The sequence below is a fragment of the Pristis pectinata genome, chromosome 7 (genome assembly GCF_009764475.1).
Source record: "Pristis pectinata isolate sPriPec2 chromosome 7, sPriPec2.1.pri, whole genome shotgun sequence".
In the NCBI taxonomy this organism is placed as follows: Eukaryota; Metazoa; Chordata; class Chondrichthyes; order Rhinopristiformes; family Pristidae; genus Pristis; species Pristis pectinata.
This window is the reverse complement of record NC_067411.1, coordinates 54190122-54206080: the sequence shown is the minus strand read 5'-3', so window position 1 is coordinate 54206080 and position 15959 is coordinate 54190122. Positions and strand designations below refer to the sequence as shown.

The 15959-nt window shown below is 42.0% G+C and overlaps 1 protein-coding gene across 1 annotated transcript in view; it reads right to left on the bottom strand.

Moving 5' to 3' along the window:
• Positions 1-1347: 1347 nt before the first annotated feature.
• LOC127572589 (paladin-like) overlaps positions 1348-15959 on the bottom strand; it is a 126065-nt gene continuing 111453 nt past the window's right edge. Inside the window, exon 15 of the mRNA XM_052020008.1 lies at positions 1348-1500. Within this exon, the coding sequence (XP_051875968.1) occupies positions 1348-1500 (153 nt within the window). The remainder of the gene's footprint in view (positions 1501-15959) is intronic.

Below are 15959 nucleotides of genomic sequence, written 5' to 3'. Positions count from 1 at the left end.
ATCTACTCTCTATTCCCTGTTAGTCAGTCAACCCATTACCATCTGCACTATGAGCTTTTGTTTTCCACGGTTACCGCTTGATGCCTTCTGAAAATCTAAGTTCAGAACATCAGCCAGTCCCCCATTATCCACAGCACATGTAACTTCTTAAAAAAACTACTTCCTTTTCACTAAACCTTGTTGACTTTGCCTGAGCACCTTGAATTTTTCTGTGCCGTACCAGAACACTTTTAATGATAGCTTCTAACAATTTTCCTTTGATAGGTATTAAGCAAACTAGTCTGTAAATTGCTGCTTTTCATCTCCCTCCCTTCAATTCCTCTTTCTTTACTTCCTCCCTCTGTGATTGTCTTGAATCCACAGGAAGTGTGCTCTGTATTATCTTTTAATACAGCACGAAAATGCTTTTCTGCAATAATGCCATGATTTGCCTTATTACTTATTATTTATTTGCTGAAACAATGAAACAATCAACATAAGTTGAGCATTCATATGTCACTTCATATCAGTCTCATTTCAATTTTTTATGGATATAAAAGCATGATAGAACGTAGCTGATAGACTATACCCTAAAATGCAGGCATATGACATTAGATACAAGTTAAAAAATAAGTTCAATGCATTAGTCCAGCTTAATACATCTGCAGCACAATCTGAAAGTATAGCTTTGTGCATTATCTGGAAGAAAGGCCAATAAAGGCCCCCATACTATGCGTATACATCCTCCCAATCTCATTTAACCATACCCAAGTTTAAAATAGTTTAAAATTCAGAGTAAATAATCAAGTCAAGGAAACTGCAAAACCATTTCTGAATCTAAAGAACACCATCATCGATGTGTATCAGACAAGTATGTTATGGATCCTACAATAAAAATTGTTTTTAATTTTAAATAGATCTATAACAAAGCCATAAAAATACAGCCAGAGAAACAGAAACTATAAATCAGAATCTCCAACGATAAATTGAGGGGATAAAAACACTCAAAAAAATTACAGTTGATTTGCTTTCCCCAATGCACTGAAAATTGGTTGTGATGTGAAGGCACCTTCCTGAACAAGAGCAGTTGAAGGAGAAAGCATTTAAGAGATGTGCATGCTCAGCTTTGATTATAACTAACATGCCCAAAAGCCACCTAGCTAATTTGGATGTATCTGGATATGGATTGTAGAGTAAGCTCTAATACTACAATGTTGGACCTAGCTTGTCTTATAAGAGTTAACAATTAGTCCCTCTTGCCACACTGTTGGAACTTAACACCTGTCAGTACTGAGAGCAGGCAGATGAAAAATATCCTGACATTGAACGACAAGGTATGTGGCAATGTTAACTTTGATTTGTTGCAAATTATCCGATCATATCACCAAATGTTGGGACGTTGTATCCTCTCTGTTTCTGCCACCGGTTGCGCATCCTGCACATTGGGGTAGATTCCACATCCTCAAACTCTGAGAATCCCAATTTGTCCAGGATTTCAAACACACCTGCAGGAGCAGCCACCTGTAAGCAACAAAATAGGAACGGGAAGTTAGGACGTAGAGTCATCCACCATTTGCTGGAATTCTGGCCCATCATTTTGCCACCTCAGATCTAGGGTGTCTTCTATGTCATCAGACCTGGCTTCCTTAAGACAGAACATTTGTAAGGGACAAGAATCCCAACCACATCAGGTAGGTCCTGAAATTAAGCCAAAGGACCCTAAAGTTTGCAAGAGATATCCCACTGAAACTCAACTGAGAGGGGAGATAAACATTCACCCTAAACACTTATTACCTCCACCAACAGTAGCTTCAATATGCACTATCTACAAAATGCACTCCAGTTAATCACCAATGCTACTCTGACAACACCTCCCAAATCAAAAACCTCTACCACCAAGATAAATAAGGGCAGTAAGTACATGTGAACACCACCGCAAGCAGGTTCCCTCTCAGTCTCACACCATCCTGACTTGTAAATACATTGCCAAGTCATCATTACAGCGTCTAAGTCCTGGAACTCCCCACTGGCACTATAATGTTGGATCTATATTGCTATAACTTTATTTATACGGCACAGTAACAGGCCCTTCCAGCCCAATGAACCCACGCCGCCCAATTACACCCATGTTAACCTGCTAACCCGTATGTCTTTGGAATATGGGAGGAAACCGGAGCACCTGGAGGAAACCCTTGCAATCACAGGGAGAACATACTAACTCCTCACAGACAATGGTGGGAATTGAACCCCAATTACTGGCACTGTAATAACATTACGCTACCGTTCCACCCCCGCTACGCTACCATGCCACTCACACGCTACGTCAGCGGTAGTACCCCGCTACCTGCTTTATTAACAATTAATCCCTCTCTCCACACTGTGGGAACTTAACAACCATTCGTACTGAAAGCAGGCAGCTGAGTCTTCACCTTCATCAGATGGACTATACAGTTCAAGAAGGTTGCTTACCCGACTTTTTTGAGAGCAATTAGGGATAAGCAATAAATGCTGGCCTTGCCAATGACACGCAGATCCCATAAAAACAAAGAAAATAGTTTCAAGCCTGGGGTCAGGGAAAAAGATGCTATTGTAAGCTTTTCATCTTTCATGGGGGATCATTAAATATGTAACCACCATTTCCCAGGCACCAGTGCCAGCTTCCCTTTGGATTTCCTAGAATAACAATCAAAGTAATGTTGCTTTTATTTTTTACACACAACACAGAATTGCTACAGTTTTTATACATAGATCAGCTTAGCAACAGAGCTTCCTCTATCCAGGATACTGGGCTGAGTTGCAAAGCAGTACACATTCTCATGCCACGCAGATGGAGTGCACATTCCAAATAAACATGAAGCATCTGCACCTTTTTCCAGACAGAATGAAATTTGCACAACACTTTCAACATTAAAAAAAACACATTTCAATCTGTGATGATATTTTGAGAGATTTCTTCTGCAAACATCCCTGAAATAAGGCAAATAGCAGCTGACCACCCAGCTACATGCCAAATATGACAAGTTTTCTAAGTCACAAGTCTACTCCGCTATAAATTTGGGAAAATATTCATTGTTTAAAAAAAAGAAATGAAACATACTTCTCTGTGAGCAGGTCATGGACACTTTCAGTTACAAGGATGTTTCTAGCTGGCCTTCAGAGACTGTAAAATGAGTGACTGATATATAACACCAAGAGGCCCTGAATGTATGAACTTAGCTTCTTGTGCCTACTGTTTGTGTGAGAACTGCTGCTCAGTACATAAGTGTACTTTGTCATGGATGAAAGTGATATACAGTTCAAATAAACTGCGACTGAAATGGTTGTCTAAACCCAGGAAAAATTAGACGGCAAAATATGTTTCTTTACTTTAGCTGTGAAAACCCACCCAGCCTCTCTTTCACTAGTTGCCAGGGTAAATTTTCCTGAAAGCAGACTGTCTGAAATCAGGCCTGATCATAAACGAGCAGTGTTGAACAGATTTGTTTTCTGCCAAGAAATTCCTGCTTTCTTAAAGATGCAGTACTTTCATTTTTGATGATGACCAAGAATATTATCACTCAAAGCGTCAGGTGCAAGGAGCTCAGTTTATGTATTGAGGCCCTCTTTGCGTTATATATTATTCTCTCATTTTATAGCCTCTGAAGGCCACTCCTTAATGTTAGCTTTAATTTGGTGGTGGAGGTCTCACTTTTGATTCAGAAAATTTGGGGTGGTATAGGGGTTAGAGTCCAACTCCAGAGACTTGGGCACACAATCCAGCTGACACCAATGCAGTGCCAAGGGAGTGCTGTACTACTAGAGATATTTCTTTTGGATGAAGCACCAACCATGGCCTTTTCTGCCACTCAGGCAAACAAAGCAAAATCCCAAAAATAAAATAAGCTGAGGAGTTATAGTCATAGAAGTCATAGATTAATATAGCATGGAAACAGGCCCTTTGGCTCAACTCATCCCTTCTGACCATGGTGCCCACCAAGCTAGTCCCATTTGCCCGCGTTTCGCCCATATCCCTTTAAAGCCCTCTTATCCATGTACTTATCCAAATGTCTTTTAAATATTTATCACCTTAAATCTATGCCCACTAGTTTTCAGTTCCTCTTCCCTGAGAAAAAGGCGATGTGTATTCATCCTATCTATGCCCCTCATGATTTTACACACCTCTATAGCCACCCCTCAATCTCCTTCACTCCAAGGAATAAAGGTGTAGCCTGCCCAACCTCTCCTTATAAGTCAAGTCCTCGAGTCCTAGCAGCATCCTCGTAAATCGTTTCTGCACTCTTTCCAGTTTAATGATGTCTTTCCTATAACAGGGTGACCAAAACGATACATGATACTCCAAGTGCAGCCTCACCAACATCTTGTACAACTGCAACATAATGTCCCAACCCCTATACTCTGTGCCCTGACTGATGAAAGCCAGTACAGCAAATGCCTTCTTCACCACCCTGTCTACCTGTGATGCCACTTTCAGCAAACTATGTACTTGTACTCCTAGGTTCCTCCCTTCCACGACACTCCCCAGGGTCTGACCACTCACTGTTTCAGTCCTTCTCTGGTTTCACTTTCCAAAGTGGAACACCTCACACTTATTTGAATTAAAAGCCATTTGCCATTCCTCGGCCCACTTACCCAGCTGATCAAGATCCCCCTGTAATTTTTGATAACCTTCTTCATTGTCTAAATACTACTTATTTTAGTATCATTGCAAACTTACTAACCATGTCTTGCACATTCACATCCCGATCACTTATATAAATAATGAACAACAAAGGGCGCAACACTGACCCCTGTGGCACACTACTCATCACAGACCTCCAGTCTGAGAAACAACCTTCAACCATCATTCTCTGCTTCCTACTATTGAGCCAATTATGAATCCAATTAGCTATCTCTCCCTGGATCCCATGCGATCTAACCTTCCAGACCACGGGGGACCTTGTCAAAGGCCTTGCTAAAGTCCATATAGACAACATCCACTACCCTACCCTCATTAGTCCTCTTGGTTACCTCTTTGAAAAACTCTTAGTCAGACACAATTTCCCACACACAAAGCCATGCTGACTATCCCTTTTCTGTCCAAATGTTGATAGCTCCTGTCCCTCAGAATCCCTTTAGTATCTTACCCACCACTGATGTCAGACTCTCAGGACTATAGTTCCCTTGATTGTCTTTGCTGCCCTTCTTAAATAATGGTACAACATTAACCACCCTCCAGTCTTCCAGAATTTCACCTGTGGCTAAAGATGAAACAAATTTCTCTACAAGGGCCTCTACTATTTCTTCTCTAGCTTCCCACAGGGTCTGAGGATTCACTAAATCAGGTCCTGGGGCTTTATTCACCTTAATTGCCTCCAATTCCTCCTCCCTGGTAATTCTTATGTGGTTCAAGACATCATTACTCATTTCCCTCATTTCTTTAGTATCCATCATTTTCTTCACAAACGGATGAGAAATATTCATTAAAAATCTTGCCCATCTCCTGTAGCTTCACACATAGATGGCCCAGCTGATCTTTAAGGGGACCTATTCTCTCCCTACCACCCTTTTACTCTTAATATACTGTACCTATAGTATCTCTTGGGATTTTCCTTAACCCTGCCTTCCAGATCCATCTCATACCCTCTCTTTGCCCTTCTGATTTCCCTCTTAAATGTACTCCTACACTTCTTATGGTCATCGAAGGATTCACTTGTTCCTGATTGCCTAATCCCAATGTATGCTTCCTTCTTTTTCTTGACCAGAGCCTCAATATCTCTTGTCAACTCAGGGTCCCTAAACTTATTAGCCTTCCCCTTCACCCTAGCAGGAACATACCGCCCTTGGACTCTTGATATTACACTTTTAAAAGCCTCCCACTTGCTAGTCATCCCTTTACCAGCAAACAATCCTGTATTTCTCCCAGTCCTGTGTAACATTTATCCTTCCAACAAAATTGCCAAAGCAGAGGTTCTGCTCAGTTACCTCTTTGATGTTTGTGAGAAACTCGCAGTGTGTAAATTGCTGCTGTGTCTTCCAACTAAACAACAGTAACTATGCTTCAAAAGAAGTAGGCAAAATAATGGTCTGAAAGCCTATCTATAGATAGGAATTCTTGGTACTCATGGAAGTTTGTATTGCAAATCAAAACCAGAGATGTACCAAATCCATATGCAAAAGAATTTCTGTGAACATCCATCCCAAATCCAAGCCTCTCCTCCATGGTTGATCTTACTTTATTGGCTTTCAGGCTTCATTTTCACACATCACAGAATAACCATGAATGTGGAGAACTCTACAGACATGGCTGTTATGTTCTTACAAGATGTATTCTTAACTCTGAAGAATCCATGAGGTTGGATGGAGGTAAAATGCATGAACTAGCTTCACCTGAATCATTTATGTTTTTAAGCATCAAGATTCAAAACCTGAAGGGACTGCACTGAGTAAACTCAAAGCCTTTAAACTAACAGTCTCCAGTAACCAAACCCACACACATCAAGCTTCACAATGAGGTTCTCAGTCACATCAAGAAATTCGATCAGAATTCATTCATCAGACTTCAAGTAACGTGATGATAGCAATGTGTAGTCTATTGAAAATTCTACATAGTCATTCCACTTTAACTCCACATCCTGACACAGACAGCAAATCTGAAGTACTTTTGAAGTGTACTTACTGCTGTTTGGTAGGAAAATGTGGCAGCCATTATGCACACCGCAGGGACCCAAAAACAGCGATGAAAGAAACTAGAAACTTGTCGCATATATTGCCTCGCCCATATCCTCAGGGCATCCCACTGCACTTAAAAGTCAAAAAATATTTTTTGCTTTATATGTGATCATAGCAGCTGAATTGAACATGTTTTCACAAACAGCAGTCAGACAGCTAACCACTTAATCTGTTGTAAAGATACCAGTGCAAGAATTGTTAAAGTCAGGCCTTGCATTAAAGGATTCTAGCTTTTCTTCAAATAGTGCCCCAACATCCATTAAGACAAGGTCGTGCTTTAACATCTCATTCGGTAACAAAATGCAGCAACTTCAATAACTTGTGACTAAAGATCTAATATAGGATCTGTGCTCAAATCTCTGGATTACTTCAGCTATGAATCAGAAAGGCATGAAATAATTACCTGAAATCAAAAATCATTATTAAGACTCCAGTAGTAGATATTGTGAGGTAGTGGCTGAAATTGATTTCTTGAAGTGAAAGTCAACAGTGTTTGCAGTGGCAAGACAGTCAGGGTCAGATAGAATGCTATGATTGTGAATAGGCCTGTTCAGCCTCAGACAGAAGTCAAGGAGAGAGACGGAATTAGTGGTGAGGGTGTATATTTTGTGGTAGGGCATGAAGACGGTGGCTTTGGTTTTACTAGTCCTTATTTGGAAGAAAGTATTGCCCAGTCTTGACATTTTCAGTTGACCAAACTTCATCAGCACTTTCCATATCTCATTACACTGTGTCCAAAGAAGTGTTTTCTGACATTATTTATGTCGTTACTAACTTTAAGGCTACACCCCATTGCTCCACACGAGAGAAAATGCTTTCTACTTATGCTATCATCTTCTTTAATCACCTTAAATGCCTCAATTGGGTGTAGCTGAGAGTAGTGCCAGTGGAATTGATTCAAGGGACAGTAAAAGATGTTAGAGTCAGTTCTCCGCATACATCTGGATGGGTAAGAGCAGAATTACATGAGGGCAGTCCCACCCAGCTAGACAATGGATGAGAGGGATATGCCAAACTGTTTCTCGGGCTAGGGATTAAGAGAGATGAGGACGAACAGTGGATCATAATTCAATTCATTTACAACATTTGAGTGCTGCAGAAAACTGATTAAAGAGGGTCAGAAATGTATTTGCAGGAAAGATGAGCACATTTATACAAGATGGCAGAGTGTGCAAGGACTCCGAAGGATAGTTTAATACTGGTCAGTTGCTTGCAAGGACAGTTCATGCATGAATGGAAAAACTAAAATTCCTTGCACAACTCCACAGACAGTACTTAAATCTGCTTTAGCTTGCTACAAGGCCATATAATTTGAGCAAAAGATGAAAACAGCAAGATGGCTGTCCTCTGACTCAATCCCATCCAAAAGACTTATCTGATTAGAGCTACTATACCATTGACACCAGATGATAAAGGCTCCAGAGGCTATACTAGTATGTGTTGGGTGACAAATATTCTTCATACCATAGCACTTCCTTCACTGCCACGTAACTCTTGCAGCACATTGCAGGAGACATAAAAAAGCCTCGGTGTATTTGTTCTCCATCTTTGATAAATATGAAAATGTGGATTGTTTCTTTTAGAAATGAGCTTTGTATTTAGTCTCAGCACTATAGATAGGAACCAACCCACCACATCATCATTTTGAGACCTTTAAATGCTGGTTCAGTAAAACTCCCACCATTCAGAATCTCAGTGGTGATGTTTTCCAGCACTCCCTGAGACTGACTAGGTCCCCAGTCCCCTTGATCCCCCCCCAAACACCCACCAGGTCCCATGCTTCCCCCACCCCCTCCCCCTGACATCCACGGGGTCCCCAGTATCCCCCCCACCCAACATCCACCGGGTCCCCACGCTCACCCACCCCCTCCCCCTGACACCCACCAGGGCCCCGTACTCCCTCTCACCCACAACACCCAACACCCACCAGGACCCCAGTACTCCCCCCACCTGACACCCACTGGGTCCCTGCACGCCCTCACACCCCCAACACCCACTGGGTACCTACAATCCCTCACACACACCTCCCTCAACACCCATTGGGTCCCCACACTCCTTCACACCCCCAACACCAACTGGGTCCCAACGTTCCCCCACACACTCCCCCACCCCCCTCCCCCTGACACCCACCAGGGCCCCACACTCCCTCACACCCACAACGCCCAACACCCACTGGGTCCCCAGTACTCCCCCCCCCCGACACCCACTGGGTCCCCACTCTCCCTCATGCCCCCAACATCCACTGGGTCCCCACACTCCCTTACGCAAATCTCCCTCACCACCCATTGGGTCCCCGCACTCCCTCACACCCATAACCCCCAACACCCACTGAGTCTCTGTGCTCCCTCACCTACCCCACCCCCCACCATCTCTCCAGACACCCACCAGTCCCTGCACTCCCCTGACACTCACCTGGTTCACTGGAGAATTTATTATACTACGTAACATTAAAAAATGAATTACTGGAGTATTAACATTAAAATAGTTAAAACTCCCAAACATGCCAGATTGGTGGTGCGAGTCCAGCAACCATTTCTTCTGTGGCCAACACAGCTCCAAATCCAGCGTGATTAAACAGAGAATCATTTTGCTGTCTGCTGAGTTTATGCATGTCTGTGGAGATGTACTTGAAGTCACAAACTTCTGGCAATGAGGTGAAGGTGACCAGATAAAGCCACAGATTTCTTTGTTAATTAGGAGCAGAACCAGCCCATTCAGTCCCTCAAGCCTCTTTCATTCTGTTGGATCTCTACCTCAGTGGTATTTACTGTACTTTGCTCTTTATCTCTTGATAAATTAACTTGACATAGATTTATTGCAGGCTGGAGAGCTCCTGTCGGATCAACCACCACAAATCTATGGGGCAGAGAGTTCCAAATTTCCAGAATCATTCGTGTACAAATATGTTTCCCAACCTCTATCCAGAGCAACATAACTTTAGTTTTAAGTTACTCTTCAATCAATTTGGATTCCAACATTCACCTGAAGAACTTTCTCTGGATCAACCTGTAGAATCTTTTTTAACAATTTTAATAGCTCAATCATAGCATCCACAAATCTTTTAGGCTCAAGGAAATACTACTCTTTATGTAACTTGAACTCAAATGTAATCCTCTAAACTTCATCTTCCTTCAACATAGCAAGCCGTAAGTGACTTGATTATGCACCCTATTGTGTGCATAATCCTTTTACATTGCCTGTCCAGTTTCCAACATTTTCTGTCATTCACAAATCTAGTAACACTTGATTTAATTTGCACATCTCCTGTGACTGTGACTAGGCAAACATATTTCATTCAATGGGTTAGGCCTGTCTGTAATAAAACAAAAACAAAAAATATTAATCTTTAAAAACTGGAAGGTTATCCTGCAAGGGGAGACATTTGGGTGATTACATGGGCTTGGCTATTTGCAGAGTTAATCCCATTTACCTGCTCTCTTCACTTCCCCAAGTATCCACTTCGATGGTAAGTATTTATTGGAGATACTATTTACATTTCATCAGATCATTTATAACTTGTGATTTGGAATTAAAATTCAAATGGTGGGGTCAGATGGAGAATAAGGGTCTAGATTTCCATTCAGATGTCAAGTTGGTGTTCGTGTTTGAGCTTAGTGTTAGTGGTTAGAGTCAGTGGTTAATATTGGTGGCTAATGTAGGAGTTTCACTTAAGATTAGTGGTTAGAGAGGTTAGTGGCTAGGATTTGGGAATTGGAACCTAAGTACATAAGAAGTAAAAGCAGGAGAAGGGCATTTAGCCCCTCATCCCTGCTCTATCATTCAATAAGCTCATGGCTGATCTTTTATCTTTACAACTTTCCTGTACTAACTTCTTATTCTGGGATTTCCCTAGTATCCAAAAATGTATCAGTTGCTTTCTTGTATATAGTCAGTGACTGAGCCTTCATGGCCATCTTGAGTAGAAAATTCCCAAGAGTCACTATCTTCTGGGTGAAGAAACTTCTCATCTCAGTCCTGAATGACCAACCCCTTACTGCATACTGCATTTCAGATTGCTGTCCTGTGGCCTGCACCAATAGAATCATTCCATAGGGGCTTTGCACATAAGTTCACTTCCTCTATTTTCCTTGGCTTCTTCAATTGAGCTATCCCCTTTCATGGTGATGTACAGAGCTATAAAACAAACAGTAGGATACAGTATATAATGGTATAGTGGTATAATGGTTATGCACCAGAAATCCAAGTTCAAGTTCAAGCTTATTGTAGTGGGCATACATGACCATGGCATAATTGCCATGAAAATTAGCTTTTTGCAGCAGCAACACAGTATATTACAAACATAAATTACATAAACTTAACATAAATTAATATAGATTCAGATCAATAATTTGGTGAGTTAGAATGTCAGGTAGCAATCTGACTATAAAAATTTACATTCATTTAAACATAATATATCTGGAAATGATGAAAATGTTGTCAGATTGTCATTCTCCAATGATCTAATGTCAGTCTCCATAACGCCAACCATTCAACCACATACCGGCACTATCCCCACTTGTTGTGTCTACCCCATCGCCTTGCCTTCCCTGATCAGCTTCACTTCACTGAACTATTTGTGACTAAGTTTCTGCAATGTCATGGTTGATTAATTACTGCACTCCAAAAACGCAGAGGAAGCTACAGTACCGTTGAAAAATAAGAACATTCTCAAGGATATCAGGCAATAAACATTGTGCTGGCCTGAGGATGAAAAAAATAAATGGAATGAAACATTCTAGAGTGATTTGGTTCCACTGAAGGTGCACTCTGCAAAGCATACAGTACTTCCAACATAACCTTTCCAATCCAATGGTTAGTCTCATTGCCACCTTGACACTACAGTTTACAGTGTGCAGTACAGTAACTAAAAATTCAGCTGCTTATAATTGTGACGTTTTCTTCTAACATCTTGTAAAATATATCAAAATCATTTTGCAGAAGCTCATGAAAAGTACAGTGTAATGTCAAAAGACATACATTGATTGGACTAATGGGACTCAGTAGCTGGGTACAAAAATTAATTGTAAATCTGTTTAAAATCATATTTCTTTCCAAAAGTTTTTGTTTAATAATCTTGGCTAAAAGTCATGCCCAACTTTTATAAACTGCTGACAAGTTAATCTGTTAGCCAGAAGACAACCAATGTTTTAAGTCTGAAGCCAAAGTTTGTCAGTGAATAACAGGTTTGTGTTTTCTGTTTTGTGTGATCTGATGCTGTTGGCTTTTGTTTGCGTTTCTAAGCCATGTCCTGAACCTTCAGCACCTTTCATTTGCTCAGACTAATAATTGCTATGATCTGTATTTTCCCACAGAATTTCTCAGCAGAATTTTTATGAATTTCCATTTACACCAAACTCACTGGTCTAGAAATTTGTCTGCATTCAAGGAATCCAGAGCTTCTAGCCTCCCTTCCATTGTTATCTCAATGCTATTCTGCTCCCTGGTTACTCCTGCCACTCCATCTCATCCAAAAGCCATTGTGTCATAGGTCCTGCGCGGGGGGTTGGCAGCTGACTGCCATGATATAAATTGGTCTCACTATCAGGGGCCCACTGAGCCTTTAGATCTCAGGCAGCAGTGATCTCTGCACTCTACACACAGGGCACCATTTCTTTCAAAGGTAAATATTAGCTAAGATACCAGGGAGAACTGGATTGTCTTTGATCAATTCCAGAAGGATCCTTTACATCTATCTAATAGGTAAAAAGAGGTCTCATTTAATTTACTTGCTTAGAATTCGATTTAGTGGCTATTGTTGATTCTCACTCAGGGCTCAAGACTGAGAGGCAAGAGCCACAGCTAATATCATCACTTCTTAAAATTATCAATGAAATTATCTGACCTGAACTTTCATGTGTTCAGGAGACTTTTGATGCAGCCAACATCCACCAGAATTCACCTCAGCCGGAAAAATTAGACAACATTTAAAATCAGTGGTTATCAGCTGTTTTGTAGTTAAAACGGAGCAACAAAAATCTAGGCTCACTGGTATTTAGAGAAACAAAGGACTGCAGATGCTGGAATCTAGATGAAAAACACGATGATGCTGGAAGAAGTCAGCAGGCCAGGCAGCATCCATGGAGAAAAGCAGGCGGTCAACGTTTCAGGTCAGGACACTTCTTCAGGACTGAAGGTAGGAAAAGGGGAAGCCCAATATACAGGAGGGAAAGCAGAGCAGTGATAGGTGGACAAAAGAGGGGAGGCAGGGTCGGCACATGGTGATGAGAAGTAGATGCAGGTAAGAGATAGTGATAGGCAGGTGCGGGGGAGGAGGGGAGAGCAGATCCACCGGGGGATGGGTTAAAGGTGAGGAGAGAAATGAAAAAGTTAGAAAAAAATGCAGATCACAAAATAGCCCCGTTGCCAGTCACTTCAACTCCCCCTCCCACACTATCACTGATATGACACTCCTTGGCCTCCTCCACTGCCAGGAGAATTCCAAGTGCAGACTGGAGGAACAGCACCTCATTTTCCGTCTTGGAACCTTGCAGCCTAATGGCATGAACATTGAATTCTCCCACTTTAAGTAATCCCCTCTCCCCTTCCCCACAACCCCCACCCACCATGCTTCTTCTCTTCTTCCCTTTCCTAGCTTTTTTTCTACCTTTTTTTCCTTTCTCTCCTTACCTTTGACCCATCCCCCAGTGGATCTGCTCTCCCCTCCTCCCCCACACCTGCCTATCACTATCTCTTACCTGCATCTACTTATTACCACCCTGTGCCCACACCACCTTCCCTCTTTTGTCCATCTATCGCTGCTCTGCTTTTCCCTCCTTCCCCTTTTCCCATCTTCAGTCCTGAAGAAGGGTCCTGACCCGAAATGTTGACCACCTGCTTTTCTCCATGGATGCTGCCTGGCCTGCTGAGTTCCTCCAGCATCACTGGCATTTAGTGCCTCAGTGTGAGTAGCTGAAGTCCCACTCCAGAAATTCAAGCACAATCTGTTCTGACACTCCAATGCAGGACCAAGGGAATACTAAACCAATGAAGGTGCTGCCTTTCTGATGAGACATAAAAACAAGGCCTCTGCACTTCCTTGGGTGGATATAAAAGATTCAATGGGACTTCTTTGAAGAGTAAGGAAGTTTTCCTTGGTGTATTGGTCAACACTTCTCCCTCAATCAACAACCAATATCACTTAAAAAAATTATCACTCTGCTATTTATAGGAACACTGGTTGGAAGTAGGCTGCTGTAATTTCTACAGTAAAACAATGACCACACTTTAGCAGAACTTCACTGTCTATAAAGCGTTTTGGAGCAACCTAAGAGTATTTCCTGAAGAAATAGTACATCAGAGATATGGCCATTCAGACATTAACTTTACACTGAGATGGATTTACAGATTTATACTACTGTTTAGAGAAAGGCTAGGAGATCTTCAAATGCATTATTCAAATTTCACAAACTCAGCTGGCATGAAGAGCAATGGCTATCATAAAGATAATAAGCTGGATGATGTTAAAAGGAAGAGTAGAAACTATAAATTGGCTTTGCATCAAGGGTGGAGAGGATGGGGGACTGCAGATCACGCCAGGTACAGGAAAGGAAATTGAGGTCATAGCAGAGATACCAACATGGATGGTCTTTTAGATAGGAATGAATCCTAGAATACCAAGTAGATTTAGTTAATTTCCAAATCTGCTTTTGAATGGTTTTCTTAAATTCTTTTGGCCTTTCTATAGGTCCCTGGTCAGACCCCACTTGGAGTATTGTGCTCAGTTCTGGTCGCATCACTACAGGAAAGATGTGGAAGCCATAGAGAGGGTGCAGAGGAGACTTACAAGGATGCAGCCTGGAATGCGGAGCATGCCTTATGAAAGCAGGCTGAGGGAACTCGGCCTTTTCTCCTTGGAGAGACGGAGGATAAGGAGGGACCTGATAGAAGTGTATAAGATGATGAGAGGTATTGATCGGGTAGGTAGTCAGAGGCTTTTCCCCAGGGCTGAATAGTGGCCACAAGAGGACATAGGTTTAAGGTGCTGGGGAGCAGATATAGAGGAGATGTCAGGGGTAAATTTTTTACTCAGAGAGTGGTGAGTGCATGGAATGGGCTGCCGGAAACGGTGGTGGAGGCTGGTACGATAGGGTCTTTCAAGAGACTGTTAGATAGGTACATGGAGCTGAGCAAAATAGAGGGCTATGGGTAAGCCTAGTAATTTCTAGGGTAGGGACATGTTTGGCACAGCTTTGTGGGCCGAAGGGCCTGAATTGTGCTGTAGTTTTTCTATGTTTCTATGATTTGTCATATCTTTGGAGGGCGTTTATTTTCAGGAGTATTTCAGAATCACAGAAAGGTTATAACACAAAATCAGGCTGTTTGGCCTATCAACTCTATGTTGGCTTTAAGGAAGAGCAACCAGTGAGTCTCACTTCCCTGCCCTTTCCGCATAGTATTTTCTTTCCTTCCCAGTGTTATATTACAATTGAACCTTCCACTTCTACCTCTGGCAGATTTCAGATTCTGACCATTCCTTGCACAAAACAGATTTTCCTCACTTTTGGTGGTTTTGCCAACCACTTTCATTCTGTCTTTTGGTCCTGGACCCTTTTACTAAGGAGAACAGTTCCTCTCTATCTACTTTGTCTAAACCCTTACTTATTTTAAATACCTCTATTAGACCTCCTTGCAACCTCTTCTGTTCCAAAGGGAATGTACCCAAAGTATTGGTGGCTAATGGAAAAAGCAGGGAAATAGGCATGCAAGAGACAATAGGTTATGGGAATATAAGTGTGTTGGGAAATGGGGATACAAGGTATCATCTAAGACTCCATGGGCCAATTGATCTCCTTCCATGTTATATAGAATATACTTATTCAGAGCACTTGCTTCAACAACGGCCTTCCAGTAGCACCAATGAAGTGCTTTGAGGGGTTGGTTATGGCTCAAATCAATTCTTGTCTCAGTAAGGACCTCGACCCACTTCAATTCACCTATCACCAGAATAGGTCTGCAGTAGACGTCATCCTGCTGCCTTTCCACTCTGCTCTAGACCACTTGGTCAACCGTAACATGTATGTCAATTTGTTGTTCATTGACTACAGCTCGGCATTCAATCACATCATCCCCTCAAGACTTACAGTCAAGCTCCAAGACTTGGTCCTCTGTACTTCCCTCTGCAATTGGTTTGTTTGCTTCCTCACTGGGAGACCACAATCAATTCTCCTCCTTACTGACCATCAACGCAGGCACACCTCAGGGCTGCATGCTTAGTCCCCTGTTCTACTCAATCTATACCTATGACTGTGTGGCTAAGCATAGCTCCAATGCCA